At 46.1% G+C, this 19,406-nt stretch overlaps 8 protein-coding genes across 8 annotated transcripts; 4 read left to right on the top strand and 4 right to left on the bottom strand.

Moving 5' to 3' along the window:
- Positions 1–2,694: 2,694 nt before the first annotated feature.
- On the top strand, positions 2,695–3,301 carry N7537_008612 (uncharacterized protein; the record flags this gene model as incomplete). Its single annotated transcript, XM_056899666.1, has 2 exons — positions 2,695–2,697; positions 2,750–3,301. 2 exons carry the CDS (start codon positions 2,695–2,697, stop codon positions 3,299–3,301), a joined length of 555 nt encoding a protein of 184 aa, XP_056751742.1.
- Positions 3,302–3,956: 655 nt separating this feature from the next.
- Positions 3,957–4,595, top strand: N7537_008613 (histidine phosphatase family protein; the record flags this gene model as incomplete). Its single annotated transcript, XM_056899667.1, has 1 exon — positions 3,957–4,595. One exon carries the CDS (start codon positions 3,957–3,959, stop codon positions 4,593–4,595), a length of 639 nt encoding a protein of 212 aa, XP_056751743.1.
- Positions 4,596–4,979: 384 nt separating this feature from the next.
- On the bottom strand, positions 4,980–6,124 carry N7537_008614 (uncharacterized protein; the record flags this gene model as incomplete). The annotated part of the gene is made up of 2 exons (XM_056899668.1): positions 4,980–5,781; positions 5,844–6,124. The coding sequence occupies 2 exons, from the start codon at positions 6,122–6,124 to the stop codon at positions 4,980–4,982; spliced, it is 1,083 nt and encodes a 360-aa protein (XP_056751744.1).
- A 454-nt stretch (positions 6,125–6,578) lies between these two features.
- N7537_008615 (uncharacterized protein) lies at positions 6,579–7,544 on the top strand (the record flags this gene model as incomplete). Its single annotated transcript, XM_056899669.1, has 4 exons — positions 6,579–6,649; positions 6,702–6,870; positions 6,926–7,180; positions 7,230–7,544. The coding sequence occupies 4 exons, from the start codon at positions 6,579–6,581 to the stop codon at positions 7,542–7,544; spliced, it is 810 nt and encodes a 269-aa protein (XP_056751745.1).
- Positions 7,545–9,171: 1,627 nt separating this feature from the next.
- N7537_008616 (uncharacterized protein) lies at positions 9,172–10,680 on the bottom strand (the record flags this gene model as incomplete). Its single annotated transcript, XM_056899670.1, has 1 exon — positions 9,172–10,680. The coding sequence occupies one exon, from the start codon at positions 10,678–10,680 to the stop codon at positions 9,172–9,174; it is 1,509 nt and encodes a 502-aa protein (XP_056751746.1).
- A 2,544-nt stretch (positions 10,681–13,224) lies between these two features.
- On the bottom strand, positions 13,225–13,577 carry N7537_008617 (uncharacterized protein; the record flags this gene model as incomplete). The annotated part of the gene is made up of 2 exons (XM_056899671.1): positions 13,225–13,354; positions 13,411–13,577. Coding segments are annotated over 2 exons (297 nt in total), but the record flags the coding sequence as incomplete, so codon positions are not given.
- A 385-nt stretch (positions 13,578–13,962) lies between these two features.
- Positions 13,963–14,741, top strand: N7537_008618 (uncharacterized protein; the record flags this gene model as incomplete). The annotated part of the gene is made up of 3 exons (XM_056899672.1): positions 13,963–14,118; positions 14,183–14,297; positions 14,352–14,741. 3 exons carry the CDS (start codon positions 13,963–13,965, stop codon positions 14,570–14,572), a joined length of 492 nt encoding a protein of 163 aa, XP_056751748.1. The 3' UTR covers positions 14,573–14,741.
- Positions 14,742–16,164: 1,423 nt separating this feature from the next.
- On the bottom strand, positions 16,165–17,936 carry N7537_008619 (uncharacterized protein; the record flags this gene model as incomplete). The annotated part of the gene is made up of 4 exons (XM_056899673.1): positions 16,165–16,793; positions 16,853–17,424; positions 17,489–17,610; positions 17,679–17,936. 4 exons carry the CDS (start codon positions 17,934–17,936, stop codon positions 16,165–16,167), a joined length of 1,581 nt encoding a protein of 526 aa, XP_056751749.1.
- Between the last annotated feature and the right edge of the window lie 1,470 nt (positions 17,937–19,406).

The following is a 19,406-nucleotide window of genomic DNA, read 5'->3' on the forward strand; positions in this document are numbered from 1 at the left end:
GTCGCGGAATGGGAAAGCTTTCGCATGCGCCAATAACTAATAGCGTCATGCGAATAGTGTTATGTGCGTAGCTGTATAAGTAGGCTCGGCTCTTAGGTAGAGACCCGTATAGCGTTCTTGTGCGCTTGTATATGGCTGGCAGTGTATCATCCTACGAAGGTGACCGCCGTTTTAGGACTCTCTATTCTCTTTCTGATTGGGTGTAGATTCCTTCCCGAATGTATTCGAATGTGTAGTGTAAAGATACACTAGATCAGAAGGAACAGGACGGGAGGATAATTCTTCAAGATGCAGGAAGCAGAAAGAGAGGATAGTGTAGCTTTTATTACTACCAACAGAGGACTAGGGAAAACAAGGGGAAGGAACAAACTAAATACAGTCCTGATTACAAAATATGGCCACTACAGTCTCAACAAGATTTGAATTTTCTGGCGTAGTGAGCGCTAGCTCGCGGTAACAGATGATGCTATCTTTAAGTTCCTTCTTGTTTTGATATTCACGTCTAAATACACTTAAAAAGACGAATGCTATGGACTCTTCGAGTGCATTTTGGAAGTCTTTTAGGTGAACATTTTTCTAAAACAAATCAAATTAAACAGGAATCCAGGGTGGATATAAATATTGGAAGACCTTTATCGAGAATATAATCTCAATCTTAATAGTCGTACTACAATAGAGATCTAGGCAGAGAAACGATGTAATCGATTCCGATAAGAGCGAAAGAGGCAGATAGGCAGACAGCCATCTACCATCTATCTAGCAAATAAGATCTGTCTTATAGATGCCTAACTGATTGGGTATTCAGTAGACATATGTACAATAACGTGTTCGGTAAGCGAGCTGCGTATCCCACCTAAAACGCGTCTAGCAATTAGCACTTAGTTAATTCAACCATCCACTATGCCACGAATATGCACTTTATCATATATAAAATTAATAGGGTAAGAAGGTAGGATTTTATTGGCTCTCTTGGTCACTAAGAATAAAGAAATTAGCGTTATTCGTAAAGTAGCTCGTTATTTTGACGTACCCAAATCTACCCTCTGGGCATGTCTTCGTAGGACTAAATTCCGCGCGATGTATCGCCCTAACTTGCATAAGCTAACTTGAATCAAGGAGAAATCACTTTTAAAGGCTTTTAAAGGATTCTCTTAATAGATCTATATAGAGTAGCCCTCTAGCCCTCTTCTATATAAAGAATGGCGAATTTTCACCATTCCAATTATACACATACATTGTTGAATGATCCTTCCTTTACGTCTAGTCAAATGCAGTATTCATTCAACTGGTAATACTTCAACAAAAACCAGCGTGCGAGTGACAGAGGTTTTATATCCTTGAGCAAGTACTTCACTTGATTTCTGGCAGTGTAGACGGTAGTTGGGGACGGCATTGAACAGCCTGTGTATTGAAGAATCCAATAGAAAAGACTGATGAGCAAATGCTCACTCCGTTCGCAATGAATTGCATAAGAAAAAGTTCATATAGGCAACTAATGTTGCAATATCATGTTATAAGTTATCTTTCCGTTATGTAGCCAATAAAGTGGATGATTTGACGTGATACTTATTCTTATAAATGATAAGCAAAGCAAACGATAAGCTTGGGCGGCTGGCCTAATGGTAAGGCGTCTGATTTCGGCGGAGTTTTGTGCTCTTAATCTTTCTCAGAAGATTGCAGGTTCGATCCCTGCGTCGCTCATTATATTTTTTTCTTTTTTTTTTTTGTTTCTATCTTCACCTGATAAATTCACTCTTTTCTAGTTATATCATGTTAGCCAAAAGGTAGTTAAGTTATAATATCATTTACTTAGTTAGAGTAACCCACATGTGGACCCTCCTCTGTCAATGGAGAGATAAATAGTTAGTCTTGTAACATATTTCACAAACGAGCTGCGCACCTAGTGGGTAATGCGTCAAAATCCATTATGCCTTTAGGTCAGGGTACGGGAGCGGCAACTTAATACCACGACCATTTCAGTGTTGTGTTACAGTGCCGGCCGTTATCGCCTTGTAACCACTGGCGTACTTTTTGGTTTTCCTTCGAAGTATCCATTGAGAACAATACCTTGTTTGGAGCTGGAGATGGCCGCCCAACTCATCAGACATGTCTTCCCCCGACGGAGGAACCGAAATATCATAACCCAACACTGGATAGCCAGCCGTCAATTCCTACTGCCGAGGATGTCGAAAAGCAAGAATCGGAAGAGACCACAGCCAAGTAATCTGCCTTTAAAGGCATTGGCTGGTTAGATCGTTTTCTCGCCTTGTGATCTTTCTTGCCATGGCCGTCGGAATTATCCTAGGCAACTTCGTCGAAAATACGGGTCCTGCCTGCAAAAAGGGAAATTTGTTGGGGTTTCCATTCCAATCGGTATGTGCTGACTGTGAATTTATCAGGCCTTGGCTAACTGATGCAAGCAATTGGTCTTTTGGTCATGATTTATCCTATTCTTTGCAAAGTATGGTACGAATCTTTGCACCATGTATTCCGAGAGGGTGGGGTCTGGATTTAAATTGGGTTCAGCATCTTTGTCAATTGGATTATTGCTCCTTTATTGATGATGAGACTAATCCCACTCGTCATGGCGGTGTGTACTAATATGATCCAGCTTGCACTAGCATGGGCTTTTCTACCGGATGAACCAGAACTTCGGAGGGGTTGATTCTCGTTGGATTAGCCAGATATATCGCTATGGTAAGCTATCCCTTTCTGTGTTGTACTGAAGACTAATTATCCATAGTAATAGGTTCTCATATGGACCGGTCTCGCTGGCGGTGACAATGAATACTGCGCTATCCTTGTTGCGGTCAATTCACTGCTTCAGGTGGTCTTCGCTCCCTTGGCAATTCTCTTCATCAAGATCATTGGCCACTCGGGCGGTCAAGTTACACTCTCATATTCTACCGCCGCCAAAAGTGTGGTGGTGTTTCTTGGAATTCCTTTAGGTGCCGCAATAATTACCCGCATTGTACTTCAAAAGATAGCTAGCCCACGTTGGTACGACCAGGTTTTTCTGAAGCGGGCTGGCCCGTGGTCCCTCCTTGAGCTTCTTTTTACGATCCTTATGGTGTTCGCATCTCGGGGCCGCCAGGTAGTTCATCAGATTGTATCAGTCGTTCGAGTTGCCACTTCGCTAATCGTTTATTTTATCGTCGTCTTCTTCTTCACTCTTCTTGTGACCTACAAGCTCGGGTTTGGTTACAAGTTGGCTGCTACTCAAAGTTTCACTGCTGCCAGCAATAATTTCGAGCTTGCTATTGCTGTCGCTGTCGCAACATTTGGTGCCAACAGCAATTAGGCGCTTGCCGCCACTGTCGGGCCGTTGATCGAGGTTCCAGTACTGCTTGGCCTTGTCTACGTTGCCAAATTCATAGCCAAGCGAGTTGGCTGGAAAGACAAAATCGAAAAGTAAGAGGAAAATATGCGACTTAAGGCTATGTTGAAGCGAGGGGACCGATTTCGAGGCGTACAGATAGGCAATTCACTTAATAATAATAGAAACTATCATAATTTAGTGGTCAAAATTTGTCTGGATCAGCCTGAACATACGGCATATGACTTCCCGGTGATAAGCCCGATCTGTCGTCTGGATAATTCCGGTGGTAAGGAATTGAACATGTTTTGGAGTGTCAATGGATCTCTAGATGACTTTTGAGTTAAGAGAATTATAAGACTTCATTTTTAACCCCTTTAGATTTACGAGACGCTATTATCGAAGTTTATAATTAAGTGGGTCTTAAGATAGACTTCGGGTCTACACCAGCAGTTACTAATATCGCTAGCCTAGAACATCGAGATTCGGTTACACTTTTTATTATTCTCATAATAATAACCACTCAAAGAACGAGAAAGAATCACGCAATATACTCTAGAAATTGTTTCATTAAGTTGCTATAACCATTATAAATGGGAGGATTTGCAACAGATCGCTACTCATTCCAAGTTCTCAAGCTATGACTTCGGAAGTCCATCTTGTCCGTCACGCGGAATCTACCCACAATGTTTCCAAAGACTTCTCTCAACTTGACCCTGGCCTAACACTTCTTGGCTTTGAGCAAGCCACACGGCTCACCCAAACGTTTTCTCATGCTCCACAGGTGGGCATAATCCTCACTTCTCCACTACAGCGCGCCATCCAAACCACGCTCGCTGCTTTCCAGCACGTTCTCGATAAACGCTATTTCGACCAAGACTCTGGCCATGGTATCGAAAATGGTGCGACCCTTATCTTGGATCCAGATTTGCAGGAACGAAGTGCGCTTCCCTGTGACACTGGATCCACATCTCCGGCTCTAGAGAAGGCTTTTCCGGGACTAGGCGTCAAAGATTTACCAGAAGGTTGGCAAGTGAAGGAGGGTATTTATGCCCCGGAAGATGAGGCAGTAAAGGAGCGGGCGAAGAGAGTGAGATCTCGCGTCGCAGAATTATCTGATCAATTGAAAGATGAACGAAGGAAACATATCGTGGTCGTAACACATGGTGTTTTCATGAAGTTTCTGTCTGGAGACGCAGATATCGATCTAGAAAAAGCAGGTTGGAAGAGCTACATGCTTGAGAAACACAGCTCAAACATTGTTCTGAGTGAAAAATAGAAATGGGCTGAGGAATATCGGCAGAGAGAAATATCGATAGAACAATCGCTCTCTGCAATCCACTTTTTCCAGAATCTCTTTTATCTAGAGCCTCCTTTTCTAGTCTAAATGCTCCGTGAGGAAGAGAGCTCCGTGAGGAAGAAGGCTCCGTATGGAGACTCACGGAGACCTGATTACCAACCCAAACAGGGGGGTGAAGCTCCAGACTACTTGGTCTTCCTAGCAGGATTGATGCAAAATGCACGCAAATTATTGCTCCATCAGAAGCCAGTATAAAGTGGAGCAAACAGAATCCCTGTGCTTGGTCAAGAGCAAGTTCATATAAAACGGAAGCTAAAAAGATAACAATCCGAAAGTCTCGCACTTGGTTGGATAAAATGTATTTCACTGTGTGCTCTTAGAATTAGGTCCCAAAGTGCAGCCGCTATCAAAAACATTGTATCCATGCTCTGCCATCCAGTTGTCATCAGCAAACTTTGTCAGATAGTTACGAAGACTATCCGGCAGTATAACGACAATGAGCTTGTCTTCCGCGTTAAGTTCAGGACGAGCTTCGACCAGCTGAACTAGTGCGGCAATAGTCGCACCGGAAGACCCTCCACAAAGGAGCCCTTCCTCTCGCACAAGACGTCGTGCATACTGGAAAGAATCCCGATCGGAGGTTTTAATCCAGAGGTCGGGCTCAGCTTGATTCAAGACCTCCGGCACAAAGTCGTACCCGATGCCTTCAACCTTGTATTCCGCCCTGAGATTGTTAAGATCGTCTGGTTGAGCAAGAACTGATCCAAATGGATCAACTGCCACGCACAGGATATCCTTCCTGTGTTTCTTAAGACCCCTTGTTGTGCCCGTGACGGTTCCTCCGGTGCCAGCTCCGCTGATTAACACGTCGATCCGTCCTTCCGTTTGGTGTAACAGCTCCTCCGCGGTCCCAAATTCATGTGCAGCCGGATTTTCAGGGTTTGTGTATTGATTGAGGATAAAGGAGTTCGGAATCTCCTTCTGGAGACGCTGTGCCACGCTGATGATGGAGTCCGGGGAGTCGATGGGAACACCGGCTGGAGTACGAACGACCTTCGCTCCTAAAGCTTTCAAAATCTGCTCCTTTTCAAGCGACATCTTCTCCGAGAGTGTGATGATGCATTCGTAGCCCTTGATAGCGGCCATCAAGGCAATAGCGATTCCACTGTCCCGTCATATGACATTAGCCCCTTCCCTTACTACTCATGTAGCCACTTTTAGACTCACGTGTTGCCACTCGAAGCCTCAATCAACGTATCTCCAGGTTTGATCGTCCCATCTCTTTCCGCTTTCTCAACCATGCGTTTGGCGATCCGGTCCTTCACTGAACCGCTCGCATTAAAGTATTCGAGCTTCGCATACACCTGCGCTTTAATACCGATCGCAGCAGGGAGGCGGTTGAGATGGACTAATGGCGTAGCTCCAATACAGTCTGCGACAGAGCCATTCTTAAGTTGGCCGAGAAACGGCCCGGCTTTGCTTGTTTCTTCCATGGGATTGTATGGCATTTTGGAGTAATGAGGCTTGATGGTAATAAGGATTGTTTTGAAGATAATGACCATCTAGTTTAGGAAACCGATAGGGCGCACCTGGGCGGTTACCAGTTTTCCCAAAAAGGAAATCGCAAGGGCTTAATCGGCGCCAAGCCTTTCTAGGAACCTTATATCGCTGACGTCATATCCTTAGGTAGGTAGCATGCCCAGATGCAGAATATCTGGGTAAACATCACTCTGGGCCGCTCTACATTATAAATTGACAAATAGAAGTGCACTACCAAGAAAGGAAACCAGTAGGGCGTATCGTATCAAATGGAAACTCCGGGTGACTCCGAGAAAGAAATGGGGTGGTTTGCCCCACATCAACGGGGTCGATAAAAAGACGCAGATACCCAATTTTTGACTTCCCTTGATATTCTCCCCCATTAGACTATTTCTCTATCAGCAAACTCAACCGACACCTGAAATGACCACTCCACCAGAACGACTTCCGTCCCCCGAGAGTCGGTCTCGCTTGATCAAACACTTCGAACAAAGGTATAAGATCTTGGTCTATTCAATAGAGTGATAGAAGTCTGACAGCTTGCAGTTCGATCGAGAACCACAATGCTGCGTGGGACAACCTTTGGGAGACTGATAACAGCGACATGTGGGATAGAGGGAAGCCCTCACCTGCCTTGATTGACCTTCTGGAGCAAAGAAACGACGTTTTGAGCCCAATTGCAGCTAACGGCCAGAGGAAGAAGATTCTCGTACCTGTAAGAGGCTTTGTTTCATATTTCTCACAAATCCAGGATGTTTACCTCTGTGTAGGGATGCGGAAAAGGCTACGATGTGGTCATGCTTGCTCTACATGGATTCGATGCCGTTGGGCTCGAGATCTCAGCCAAGGGAGTTTGCACTGCAGAGGAGTATGCGCAGAAAGAACTCCAAGCGCCACAAGCATACAACTTTGGGCCTGCTTGGGCAAATAAGTTTGAAAGAGGCTCGGTATCTTTCATTCAGGGTGATTTCTTCCAATCAGACTGCACGAAAGGGGATAAGTTCGACGTAATTTATGACTACACTGTAAGTCATCGAACCTGTAGACCGCCGCACACAAGCTAATTCAAGGCAGTTCCTTTGTGCTCTTCATCCGAAAATGCGTGCTCAGTGGGCCTCGCGTATGGCTGATCTGGTGTTTTCGGGTGGCCTTCTGGTTTGTCTGGAGTTCCCTCTCTTCAAAGAAATCAGTTATCCGGGCCCACCATGGCCCTTGAAAGGCGTGTACTGGAATTTGCTGGCTGAGGGTGGTGATGGAATCCTCTATCCTCCCAAACAAGACAAACAGATGGGAACAGGTTCTTTCGAGAGGAAGTGGTATATCAAGCCTGAGAGGTCCTACGAGAGTGGACAAGGCACCGATATGTTGAGCATTTACGCAAGGAAGTAAGCCCAAAACGGTTAGAAATATGGCCTTTGACTACCGCATCAGTACAAGCCATTCTTTTGAATGTATTGTAACATTTGAAGAGGGAGCAGCCGAGACTATACTTTTCAAGTCGCTTCTCAGGTAGCTTCAAGGATATAAGAAGAACCAAAACCAAACTGCCGCAGGATATTGCTATGCCCAAGTTAGCTAAAAGAAAATAGCACTCTGAGAATTCTCCCATACCTGCGATGACCCCCAAAGACTGCAAGAAACAATTTCTTACAATCGACTGAACCGGCTCAGACAAGGTAAAACCAAATCGATAATCATTCAAAATGTGCTCGACAAACTAAGAATTGTGACCATATTAGATGAGAAACAAAGCGCCAAGCAAAATTTGAACACAAACCTGGGATATATCTTCGCGCAGTGGAATGTGCTGGGACAGACACCTTTCAAAAACCGCGCGACTGGCTGAAGATGCCACAGAAACACCCACTACTAATCCCAACTGTTGGCAGAGGTAATAATTTGTCATGGCAGTGGCTGTTATTTGGCTTTGGACCGATACCGACAATGCTAAGGTACATACGAGAATGTCACCCACTCCGAGGCCCATGCCAGCGTAAAATATCATATCGCAAAACAATGGTCGATGTGGCCATCGTCCTGCTACAATGCATTGCTAGCTATTGAGACCACACAGCCTGCAATTAATAATTTCTTGTATCTCCCAGTCATAATGGTGGATTAGTTAACTTATCTGGGATCACCTAGGGAAGGCATACATACTTCTGCGCGATTATACTATTGATAGCTGCGCTCGCAACATTCCCAAATACGATTGTCAGTATACATGCAGAAGGGAGGCTGTTGCCATAGTTCTTTGTCCGGATACAGAATTCTGTGATATGGCTGCAGAACTGTGCGGGCACGATCAGTAAAAGTGTGACAGGCGAGGTAGGACTTACCTACACCTCCATAGCTGAAGAAAAAAATTATTTGTGCGAGATACATTGCACCGATACCGTTCCTCTTGATCAACTTTAGCGAAATCAATGGGGTAATTGTCCAGCACCGTTCGTTGATACCAAAAAGCAAGACGCTGGCGAAGAATATTGACGATGCAATTGGCAACCCAATTCTTAATTTGGATCTCAGTTCACCTGAGAACTCACAAATTATCATTAGTGAAGCGACGGAGAGACCGAGAATAAATATCACTAGTAAATTAGAATCCGGTCGAGAAGATACCTTTCCCTCATTCTGAGAGCAGCTCCTCCCCTTGACTCTTCTCAGTCGCCAGGAAGCCATAGCTAAACAAATGAGGCCCATTGGAATTTTTAAAACAAAGGCCCATCACCAGCCAATCCACCCAGTCAAAGCACCGCCCAACGGAGCACCGACGGGAACAGCAATAGTCATGACGATCGATATGTATGAACGTAAACCTGTGGGTTTTCTTGGGGACACCGAGTCTGCGTTGAAATCGTCAGTACAATTCATAGCGCTCATATTGACTGTTTCGTCTCGGAGGTAGAATCCACAGACCATTGACAATGACAACGAGTAAATCCGTCATGCCCGACCCACCAGCACCAGAAAGAAACCTTCCAACGATTGCAATCCACAAAGAGCCGGCAAAAGGTCATGAAGGATCATTAGACCTGCGGAATTCTGCAAGGCATTCAGGGCTTTGCCAGGCCCAAGGCACCCACGGGTCGACCGGCGGTGCAACGTGGACACAAGCTTTAGGTGGGCTCTGTGGCTCGTTGCTACCCGTTGTGTTTGTTGTCCATGGGAGTGGAAACGATGGCTTTGGCGAGACCGCGGCCGCCTCGTTAGTCGCTGTGGACAAAGATTGACCCAAGCCCATTCCAACTTTAAACAATTTCAGCCAGTCTGCATTATCTGCTGCAGTTTGATTCCACGGATCTTCATCGCCGTAGACAAAACAGCGTGCTTCATGTTGGATAGAGTCATCGGTTATAGGAACTCCAATCGCCTGTCTTTCTCGTACAAAGCGAATCAAGCGTTCTGTCAACTGTTCGAATGGAGTTGGCTGGATATATCCTTTTTGCAGCGACTCATTCTCGGAACTCCGATAGATGTCATTACGCGGATTTGGACATCGCGTTGAAGCACTGAAAGGATTGATGCCAGTAGATTCAGCACCAATGAGATAGGGCGGCATGGCATTCTCTACGGCAAGGGCTACCGCAGGATCAAGACCGCGACAACCTTTCCAGTCCTTCATGAGGAGACCCTCCCGAAAATGGGCTGCAAGGTGATTATTCCGGTCCGTCCACCGAGTAAAAGTTTCCTTGCAAAAGCCACATCGTGAATTAACATGTGTCACTTCTGACCTCCATGTTTCCGCCCGAGAAATACCGTTCTCGGTTCCATGCACCAAGCGCAGGTGCTGGATAAGATGGTCTTTTCGATAAAATGTTCGAAGGACGGATGGCTTTTGCTGGCATTCCCAGAAACGATGGTCACGAACATGGGTGTCGGATGGGTTCTCTATATCGCAATAGACGCATCTTAATAGAGTCGTACCTTCAATCGCATAGGTCGGTCCGAATGGCGCACAAGTCCAACTTTCCAACGACAGATGCAAGCTCTTCTCATGTCTTACCCAGTCATGTTTTGACTTGAACGTGTCTGTGCAAAACGTGCATTGGTAAAGCCGTCCTGGTGATTGAGTACGACCATGAGACTCAGGTGACTTCTTACGTTGGCGTCTGCGCCGGCGCCGTGTTGGTACTCCCGCGTAAAATCTTCCAAAGGAGCCTGATAGGTTCGACACAAAGCTGTGGGCTGATGACGCTGAGCTGCTCGAGCCACTAGACCTGATTGAGTCGGGCGCAGCAACTGATGATGTTGACCGGTGAGATCGTCGATGACCGCGTTGTGAAAAAGTTGCCACTTGAGAATTTTGTCGCATCGGAAATGTTCCTTGGCTGTTGCTGAGTCTGATAGAGTTCACTATATCACTCAGTTCAACAGCTTCTGTCTCTGGTGGGGAGTTCTTCCAGCGATCCAGTGGGCTCAGCGCCAGCCCATCATCGTTCGTTAAATCAGGTAGGTCGGGGAACAGTGAGCACTGCAAATCAACATCATTCAAAAAAGATGAGGGAAGCCCATTATCCGACATAGCGGAGCGTTTGGATAGTGTTCAAATGTTCCTGCTTGGACACCTTCCAAGGTTGGCATGGACTGATGACTCATCCACGCCTTTCGAGTTACTAGATTAGGAAATGACGGGGTAAGGTTATGATTATATAGCCAATCAGAGCTGCCTACCACCTTCCCTCATGCCCAACTTCCTAATTAAATGAGAAACACCGCAACGGTGATCCTATCCACTCGCTGTCCCAAATTTCCAGGGGTTGACTTCCTCCGGCCAAGTTTCCAACGATGATATATTTTGCGGAATAGCCTTTGACACGTCTAACGCAAGCGTTTGTTACTCTTGCATTTGTTGTAGATATTATTACCAATAGCTTAAGACTTTTAGTGTAATCTATTATTGATATTCATTATATATTGTACATAAAACAGCCGCATTAAAAATTTCCAATATTTCGTGCTGTCCAGCTGTTTGCGCTAGATGGATTGGGCTTATTTGGTCATTATCCAGAATATCAATGCGTGCTCCAGCGCCTATCAACAATTCAACCGCTTTTCGATGTCCTGTTCGCGTAGCATAATGTAAGGCAGTCCAACCATGAAAGCCATGGATATCAGGATCTGCGCCATTTTGAAGAAATATAGCGATAAGTTCGTCATGTCCATACCGAGCCGCCAGTTGCAAAGCCGTCCATCCGTGAGATGTAGGCACATCTATATCTTTGTTGCAACGAATCAGAGTCTCAACACCAGCAACATAACCATTTCTCGATGCAATGTGTAATGGAGTCTCCCCCTCTGCATTTTTTTGCGTGACAGGTGCTCCATCCTCAACGAGTCGTAGAATCGAATTCATTCGGCGTGATGACATGGCTCGATGCAGATGGAAGCGCCGCCGAGCTAATATTTCTTGGACAAGAAAGCGGTAGATAATGGGTTCACATAATTCATTGAGATCTCGACACACTGCTCGCACATTCAATAGGTCCCTTTCATGGCATAGCTTAGTCATGAGGTCAGTAAGGCCTGCTGGCTGCCCAAGTCCGTAAGAAGCCTGGGGCACGTACCCTAACCACAATAAGAAGAATCTCCGCCGGAAGTCGCATTTTAAGCAAGTGTCTGTGTGTTAGGGAAAGGAGGTCTTTAATGAAGCATCTTGTAGTCCAACTCGATTTTAAAAGGATCGGAATCAACATGCGCCCTTGATATTTCTATTTTAGGCATTTTGGGGACAGTGCTGGGACCCAATGTCTCTCCACAAAGAAAATATCAACTGGTATCCGCCAATCGGCTTTGGATGATGAGCACAGTTTCAGGACGTATAATAAACACCAATAAATGGAAGCGAGTTGAATCAAGTTAGGTGTATGGCAAAGGGACAGACATGTTGAGCATTTACACCAAACACTAGTTTGGCAATACTGTATGACGGAAAATCAAAATTTGCTTTGGATTTCGCGCTTAAATTGGACATTGCGTGTTCTCTTTCGCCATATTTTTTTGTTGAGATTAATGAACTGAGCGTCGGAATACCAATTCTGCCTCAGATATCAACATCATGTTAATCAGCACACTTCGTCAAGCACCCAGTGACAACACGATCACCAGACCTAAAACGAACCCAGAAGAAGCGAAGGTCGATTCACAGGTGAGCACGGGATAGGAAAGCTATTAGCGACTGAGGCGTTCTTCTCATTCAGTTCAATGATACACGCTGTTTGGGCACTTGATGTTCACACCCTTGCTTATTTTCTATCGGGGACCTTGACCGAGACCTCTCACGTAAATGGTTCGTGTATTCTCTCTTGTTCAAGATGGTGCACTTTGCTAAGAGAACGCCTCAAGCAGCCGAAAACAAAGGACACAATTAAGGACACAGAGCAATAGACGTCTCAAAAATATTTTCAAGTGATCTGATTTTCATAAGCCATGAGGTGGGTAGCTATGTTATTGATTGCGAATGAGAGGGACTGATATGGGTGGGGTATAATGAGCCGAAAGCGGTTAGCGTTTCTCTGTACTCTGCTCAGAGTGGTTTGACAGAAAGCTGGTGTACGAACAATGTATGGTATAGATGACCAATGTTGACAACTCTAACTAAATTGACAAAACCCGCTTTTTCAACAATCTGTGCGGACCATGATGACTAACTGTAATATGCACTTTTGTATGGTATGTCTGGTACCCAATGTCACATGATGTTTCCGGTATATTACCTGGTTTCTACCATGTATTCGGACTTAGTATTCGACATGGTTCTCCACGACCGTCGTACACATCGTCCCGCCATTACTGTTCCGCCCAAACCAAGCAGGACCAGGCCTTGCAGCTGTAAATATATTGCCTTATTGTGGAAGAGTGGGGTCTTCGGTAATCGGCGTCCCGCATAGTCTACTAGTCCATATAGGTCTGTTTACCCTATGGGCAGCCACCCACCATATTGAGATGCCTAGAAGAAATCCGCAAAAGCACAGCTAGATGAGCGAGATGCAGGATGTTGAGAGCTTCTAGTCTAAACACGAGCGATTGCGACCGTTCATACAGGGTGTAAAGCGGATCTGAAAGTACCGAGGCCTAGCAAATCCATGCCGCCTCCGTTTAAGCCTGCTCCAAATGCGCTGTGTTCTCCAACATTAGTAGCCATGTTAGCTAGGAGTGGGCCCAGGCAGGCTTTGTGAGATAGTGAAAAGCTCTTGATACTAGATGAGGCTTGTTAGAGGTCAAGTCAAACTCATTATCGTAGAATCTCGCCTACAGTCTCATCAATCTATTTCTCTTTCCCACCATGCTCCTCGACAAATCTAGCGTGGTAAATCTGGAAGTGAACTGGCAGTCCCCCGATTGCTGTGAATCCGAGATGCTATGTTTGCGAAACGTTTGGAGGGAGGTGAGGACTTGCGAGAAGGAGGGGAGGAGTGGCATTCTTTCCGTCTCCTATGGCTCTCGGTGTATATACTCATAATTATCGTTAATACTCTGAACTTTTGCGTTCTTAAATTTCTGATCAATCCCGAAAGGAAATCCCTGGTTAGGTCGAACGCACACGTTGACGTAATCGGAACGTTCCCAAAAAGGGAATGTCAAAGGCGTGGTGTGGATACGGAGATATCTTAATGGCTGATTCTGAATGGTTCAATTGTACAAGTAGCTTGAAGATCTTGGATCACGCAATCTTGCAAGGCCAGAACTTGTATTATTTAAACATTTTGAAGAGTCCTTTTTTCTGATTCAGCTCACGCTTCCTTTGGATCAATAGCGGCAATCTAATAGCAGGTGAAAACCCTCTTCTCCTTAATTAATCCCCATGATGAGCGCTCAAGTTCCCTGGTACGATGCTTATCCCAAGCCGTCGACAACCACTCCGCCCACAATCTCCAGAGAAACACTACTGGCATGGATCAAAGAGGGCCGTACTCCCGGCCAGGACTTCCTCGTGGTTGATCTCAGGCGGACCGATCATACTGTAAGAAATCATTTCTCCTGTTCTGAGAAAATGATCGTAGAATATGTCCTCTAACAAAAGACAGGGCGGTTTTCTCCGCGGATCTGTAAACCTCCCCATCGAAAGCTTGTACCCGGCACTGCCTACCCTCCATGCAATGTGCAAGAGCGCCGGCATCAAGACTGTGATCTGGTATTGCGGTATGTCACTCGCACCACTATAATGATCGAAATCACTAACAAGATCTCATGCAGTCACATCTCGGGGGCGAGGCAATCGAGCTGCAGCATGGTTCGGCGACTATCTTCGCGAACAGAACGAGACAGATATCGAGAGTGTGTCGCTCTTAGAGGGCATTCTGGGCTGGGCGCTTGCTGGAGATGAGTACACGGAGCATATTGATGAGTTTGTGCCGGAGGCTTGGAAGAGCTCTGATGCGGCGAAGCATACTGGGCAGTTAAGCAGCTGTAACTGATGATTTGCCTATTGCGCAGCCAACTTCTGTCCCCACCACCCACCCCCGGCGCTTCAGAATGAAAAGGCGGACAATGAAGGTGTTCGGGGTCTGAGCGTTGTGATATTGGAGCTTCATATTGCAAGGTTATGGACAGTAATACAATCTATGCGCCTAGGGGATGTGTCAGAAAGATTTTGTCTCATTCTCATGGAGTTGAATTATGGCAAGATAAGTTAAACGGCAAAGATGTTGCTATTTGGACCTGCGTCAGGTTCGGGAATAGGATTCTATCGGGAGCTTAAACAACCTGAAGTTGCTTGCTTGCGATTAGTTTCATATACGCCGCGTCTGGATTCTGGATTTAGACGGAGCAGGGGTAAATTATCAAGTCCAGTCTTCATGACCGCCAATCCTACAATGACTGCTCTGGTGGAGAGCATATCACGGCAAAGGCAGCGAGTCCGCGTTTTGTTAATGTTCCTTACCACCGGGCGGTGCGGGAAATGGAAAGGCCGAGGTTTCACCCAACGTATGCATACTTCAGCAACGGAAAGGCCCAGCCTCCTGTTTTTGGAGGGAGAGAAAACGGCCAAGGCTGTCCACCAACACCAGATTACGCTTCACTTAGCCTAATTACTGTAGAGCTAGATAATCGTTGAATTGTTCACACGGCTAATGTTGCCAGGAGGACAGTAGTACAAGACCCCTAGTTGTGAAAGCATGAGGTTAGAGATGTCCTCGGCAAGCCCTGTGCCAAGCCTATTTCATGCCATTTTTCCCAGGCCCCCCTACAAGCCCTCTTCCTCCCTCTTCCACCCTCATACCATGTTGGCTTACTCTGTATAATGCGCGGAGAATTTTTCTCCAGCCTTCATGAGAGCCATCCATAAACAAGCTTTTTTATGCTACTTTAAGTCGCCTTGTCTCTATCTATCACAGGATCTTATACCTCGCTAACTACCCCAGGATTTGTCCGGGAGCAGTACTCCGCATGATGGCAGGCATAGGATTAGTGCCTCATGAATATCATCAAACACAGTTGCAAGGGTACAAAATGCAGTCGATTTAAAGCAGCAATACTGCATACCGAACCCCAATTATGGTATATTGACGTGGAAATTGGCGACTTCCCTTAACGCGAGATCCGGCTAGCCCCTCTCTTACTGTAGTTAAGAGTGCCACTAGACCGTAACTAATAGGTGATATATTACGTCATACTAGCTTTGCCTGCGTCACTTCAAACACCATATAGTATAGGAGTTCCGGGGCCGTCTTCTTACCTCACCCCGAGCCCTCTCCCAGTAATCGCATCGGTTCTTTACTCGATCTATCGCTACATAAGTCGATTTTTCATCGCTTGAGGATCATTGTCGGTGAAGTAGTTTTGTCTGAAACCGAGCCCATACCTGGTTTCTGTCTGTCATGAATTTGAGAACAATTTTTGTTTACCCTCACGACCGTTGAGCGTCGAAACACCATCTCGCTCGACTGCTGGGAACATACCCCTTCTCACCGGAAAATTTAGTATATGGAAGAAAACGGTAGTTTCACAAAGTGACTCACCGCACTGCACCATATCACAATAGAATAACGATGGCTGCTAGAACATACTATCGCCCCACTGCTCCATACCAGCATAACCCTAAGATAGCACCCATTACAATCGCCACGGGTGGGGGCACATTGAACCATGCGCTCCCTGAATAGGTCACTGCCGCAACAACCACCCACCATGGCTCCTTACCCAGACTCTGTCCGTCGCTTCTTTCAGAAGTCAGGTATCCAATCTCCCACAACCGGTATACAGCTGTATATACTAGCCCAACTGCAGTGGCATTCACTCCTCTGAGGAAGTCGACCACATACTTCTTCTTCCGCGATACGCGCCAGAAGCTTTGGATTGCAACGGCCAACGTGATTCCTGGAAGGAAGATTCCTAAACCGCCGAGGAACGCACCGAAGACGGTCGGGAATTGCGAGCGCTGTAGTGCTAGTGCCCCTAAGAAGATAGCAAAGTTGAAGTTAGGACCGGGGAAGGCTTGAATAATAGCAAGGCCGATTAGGAAGTCTCTACTAGAGACCCACCCGGGATCGACGACATAGGAGCGTAAGAGGGGAATAACGACAGGACCTCCACCAAAGATAATAGTGCCGGCAAGATACATATTGGCAAAAAGGTCTAGGACCAATGGGGGAGTAACGATCTGGCCTCTAGTAATAAGAATTGCGATAAAGGAGGCTAACTATATTAGTATTGACACTTAGGAATTTTAGTAGGATAGGGTACGTGGTACGTACTGAAAAAGAGACATATAATCAAAACTCCAACCCGAATCCGAATAATATGCTGCTGTGCATCAGCTTCAACGGACGGCATTGGGCTTGTAGTATCAACTGTGCTCTGTGATAGTTCCTCGACTCTAGGATCCGTCCTTCGCGATCGTATCGTCTCACTCCTTTGGACTCTAGTCTCTTCCCGAGTTATATCGTCTATAGCTATAGAGTTCCTGTTTGCCTCGTCCGGTTCCTGGGGACGATGATGTCTGTTCTTCCACGCGAGTTTTGCTCTCAAAAATTGCTGATACAACCATCTATCCCAGATGCTGGTAAGGAAACCACCGATAACCATCAGTACGGGAAAATACCAGAGTGCATTGTAACAGAGACCAGCACATGCGCCAAAGATCACGAGGATACGGGACAGTTTATCGCGAATAGCCTTTTCGGACAACTGTACGGCCGCAAGTGCAACGATACCTACTGTAGAGGCGTTGAGGCCAGAAAGTAAGGAGTAGGTAGGTTCGGGAAGAGTTTCACTCATGTTTTGCACCCCAAGTGAAAGGGCATACATGCCAATTGCGCCAGGAAGACTGAAACCGTTAGTTGAAGTCAACAGAGGGCGGGCTTTACAGCATAAGGGTATGAATTAATCACCTCCAAAGTAAAAACACAAGCATTGCAGGAATAAATCCTGCGTGTAATAGGGCTAGGCAGAAAACCATCTTCGTGCTACCGGGACCCGGAAGACCCTGACAGATAGCAAAGAGTTCCTGATACTATGAAATATATTAGGAGGCCCTATGACATGGGAACGCGCCAACTTGAAGATGAGGGAGAATCGTACAGTCTGTTCATCTACCCATTTTTCCTTGTCGCCCTTTCCCTCCACGAACCTGCTATGTAGAATCTGGAAGTGTACTGGTGGTCCTCCGAAGGCTGTAAAGCCTAGATCCCATGTGCGCAGAAAAACGTCCAACAGACGACTCGGCAGGGGCTTTTCCGATCCCTCATTTTCACTTGGAACCCGGCTTCCCCGTTTGTGATTCAGCCGAGCGAGGGAAGAGAGGCCTTTGGAAAGGGAAAAGGGGGCGAGGAGTGGCATACTGCTCCTTAACAGCTGCGAAGATAGATCGCTCAAGCACAAATAGTATAGTAAGATAGATAAGGAGGATGAGATCCTCTCAAATATGAACAGTGCTCCTATAAACCTTCGCCGTGCCTTCTAGGTTAAATACCTATGTAGGTACGCGGGATCCATAAATGGAATGGATGAACGTCAAGAAGCTAAGATGTTTAGGTAAGCTCCGGCATCGCACTAAAGTCAATACAACCAATCAAAGATACGGCATTGAAGCACGTGCTGTACCACAATTCGGGACTAGGAAAGCCTATTCGGGCGGGGAATGTCACTGCATTGGCGTTACTTGACGGAGGCGATGCCAAGCAATGGAAAAGAGCTTTCTTGGCAGTCATCCGAATTAGCAGAGTCAGAATCAAGTTAGAGCGTCTCTGAATGTGGCAAGTTGATATGTTTATCATTTATTTATGCAGCCTGGTCACCAACTCTTGGCAAGTCCCACAGGGTAGGCCCCCGGAGCGGCCCCTGTCCCTCAGATATTACCAAGAGTTTTTGGACGGATTTCTCAAGGCAATCCAGACCTCTAGTGAGGCTGATGTCCAACATAGTTATCATCGACTAGTGAGATTCAAAATGTGGTGACCCACCTCCGTACGGAGAATGGTCCCCCGGGCGTGCTACCTGACTTGTGCAGATCATTAGGGTGGAATTGTGAAGGTAGACAATTGATGGGTGCCTGGCGCTGTCTTATTATTTGAAATCTTTCGTTTGGCGTTCAGCCACTCGTTGGCTAACATGTGGCAAGTTCTTGGTTAGTTATCAAAATAAAGCTAAGCTATCTGCTATGAATTCAATGGCCAACCATGTAGCCGTATACATAGAGGAATGCCTGTGCGTTTTGAGGTTGATTTGTGCGGAGCGGCGCAGAGGTCGCAGGGTAAGGTATAATCTTACGCTTCACCAGTCGTCCTGGAAAGAGAGGGCTCTATTTTTGGAGAAGGATTATTTATGACTTAGTCAAATACGGTTTGGTGGGGGTTCAGACCCAAGCCGAGAAACAAGTCGTGTGTGTCTTAAGGGGAATTTGTTTTCGAATATTGCTGTACTCTCTAATGTGTAGTAACCAACGCTCCCGGTGTACTATATCTCGTTCCCCGGAGCTATACAGTCCACTCCTGGGAGCTGTAGGCACACTGGGAACCATGTCTCCGACTTCTAGGAGCGACAATGAGCTTGTCTGGGAACTATGCTATGGATTTTGGGATTGAATATGATCCTAGGAACGTGAGTAATTGCCAATGGTAACGAAATATGTTTTTAGCGTATACGCAGAGTCGAATTATTGCCATCCTAGTCATAACATTGCATTTTTTTCATTCGCGATATAGGACTCACGAGCTACCATGAAACCCGACTCGTAGACCCCCTGGGCCAAGATCGAGTGAAGGACTCAAGCCCTCTTCCGTCTGGGGAACTACTGCGTATGGAAATCAT

This window comes from Penicillium hordei (assembly GCF_028827395.1).
Source record: "Penicillium hordei strain IBT 12815 chromosome Unknown utg000004l_segment0_segment0, whole genome shotgun sequence".
NCBI lineage: Eukaryota > Fungi > Ascomycota > Eurotiomycetes > Eurotiales > Aspergillaceae > Penicillium > Penicillium hordei.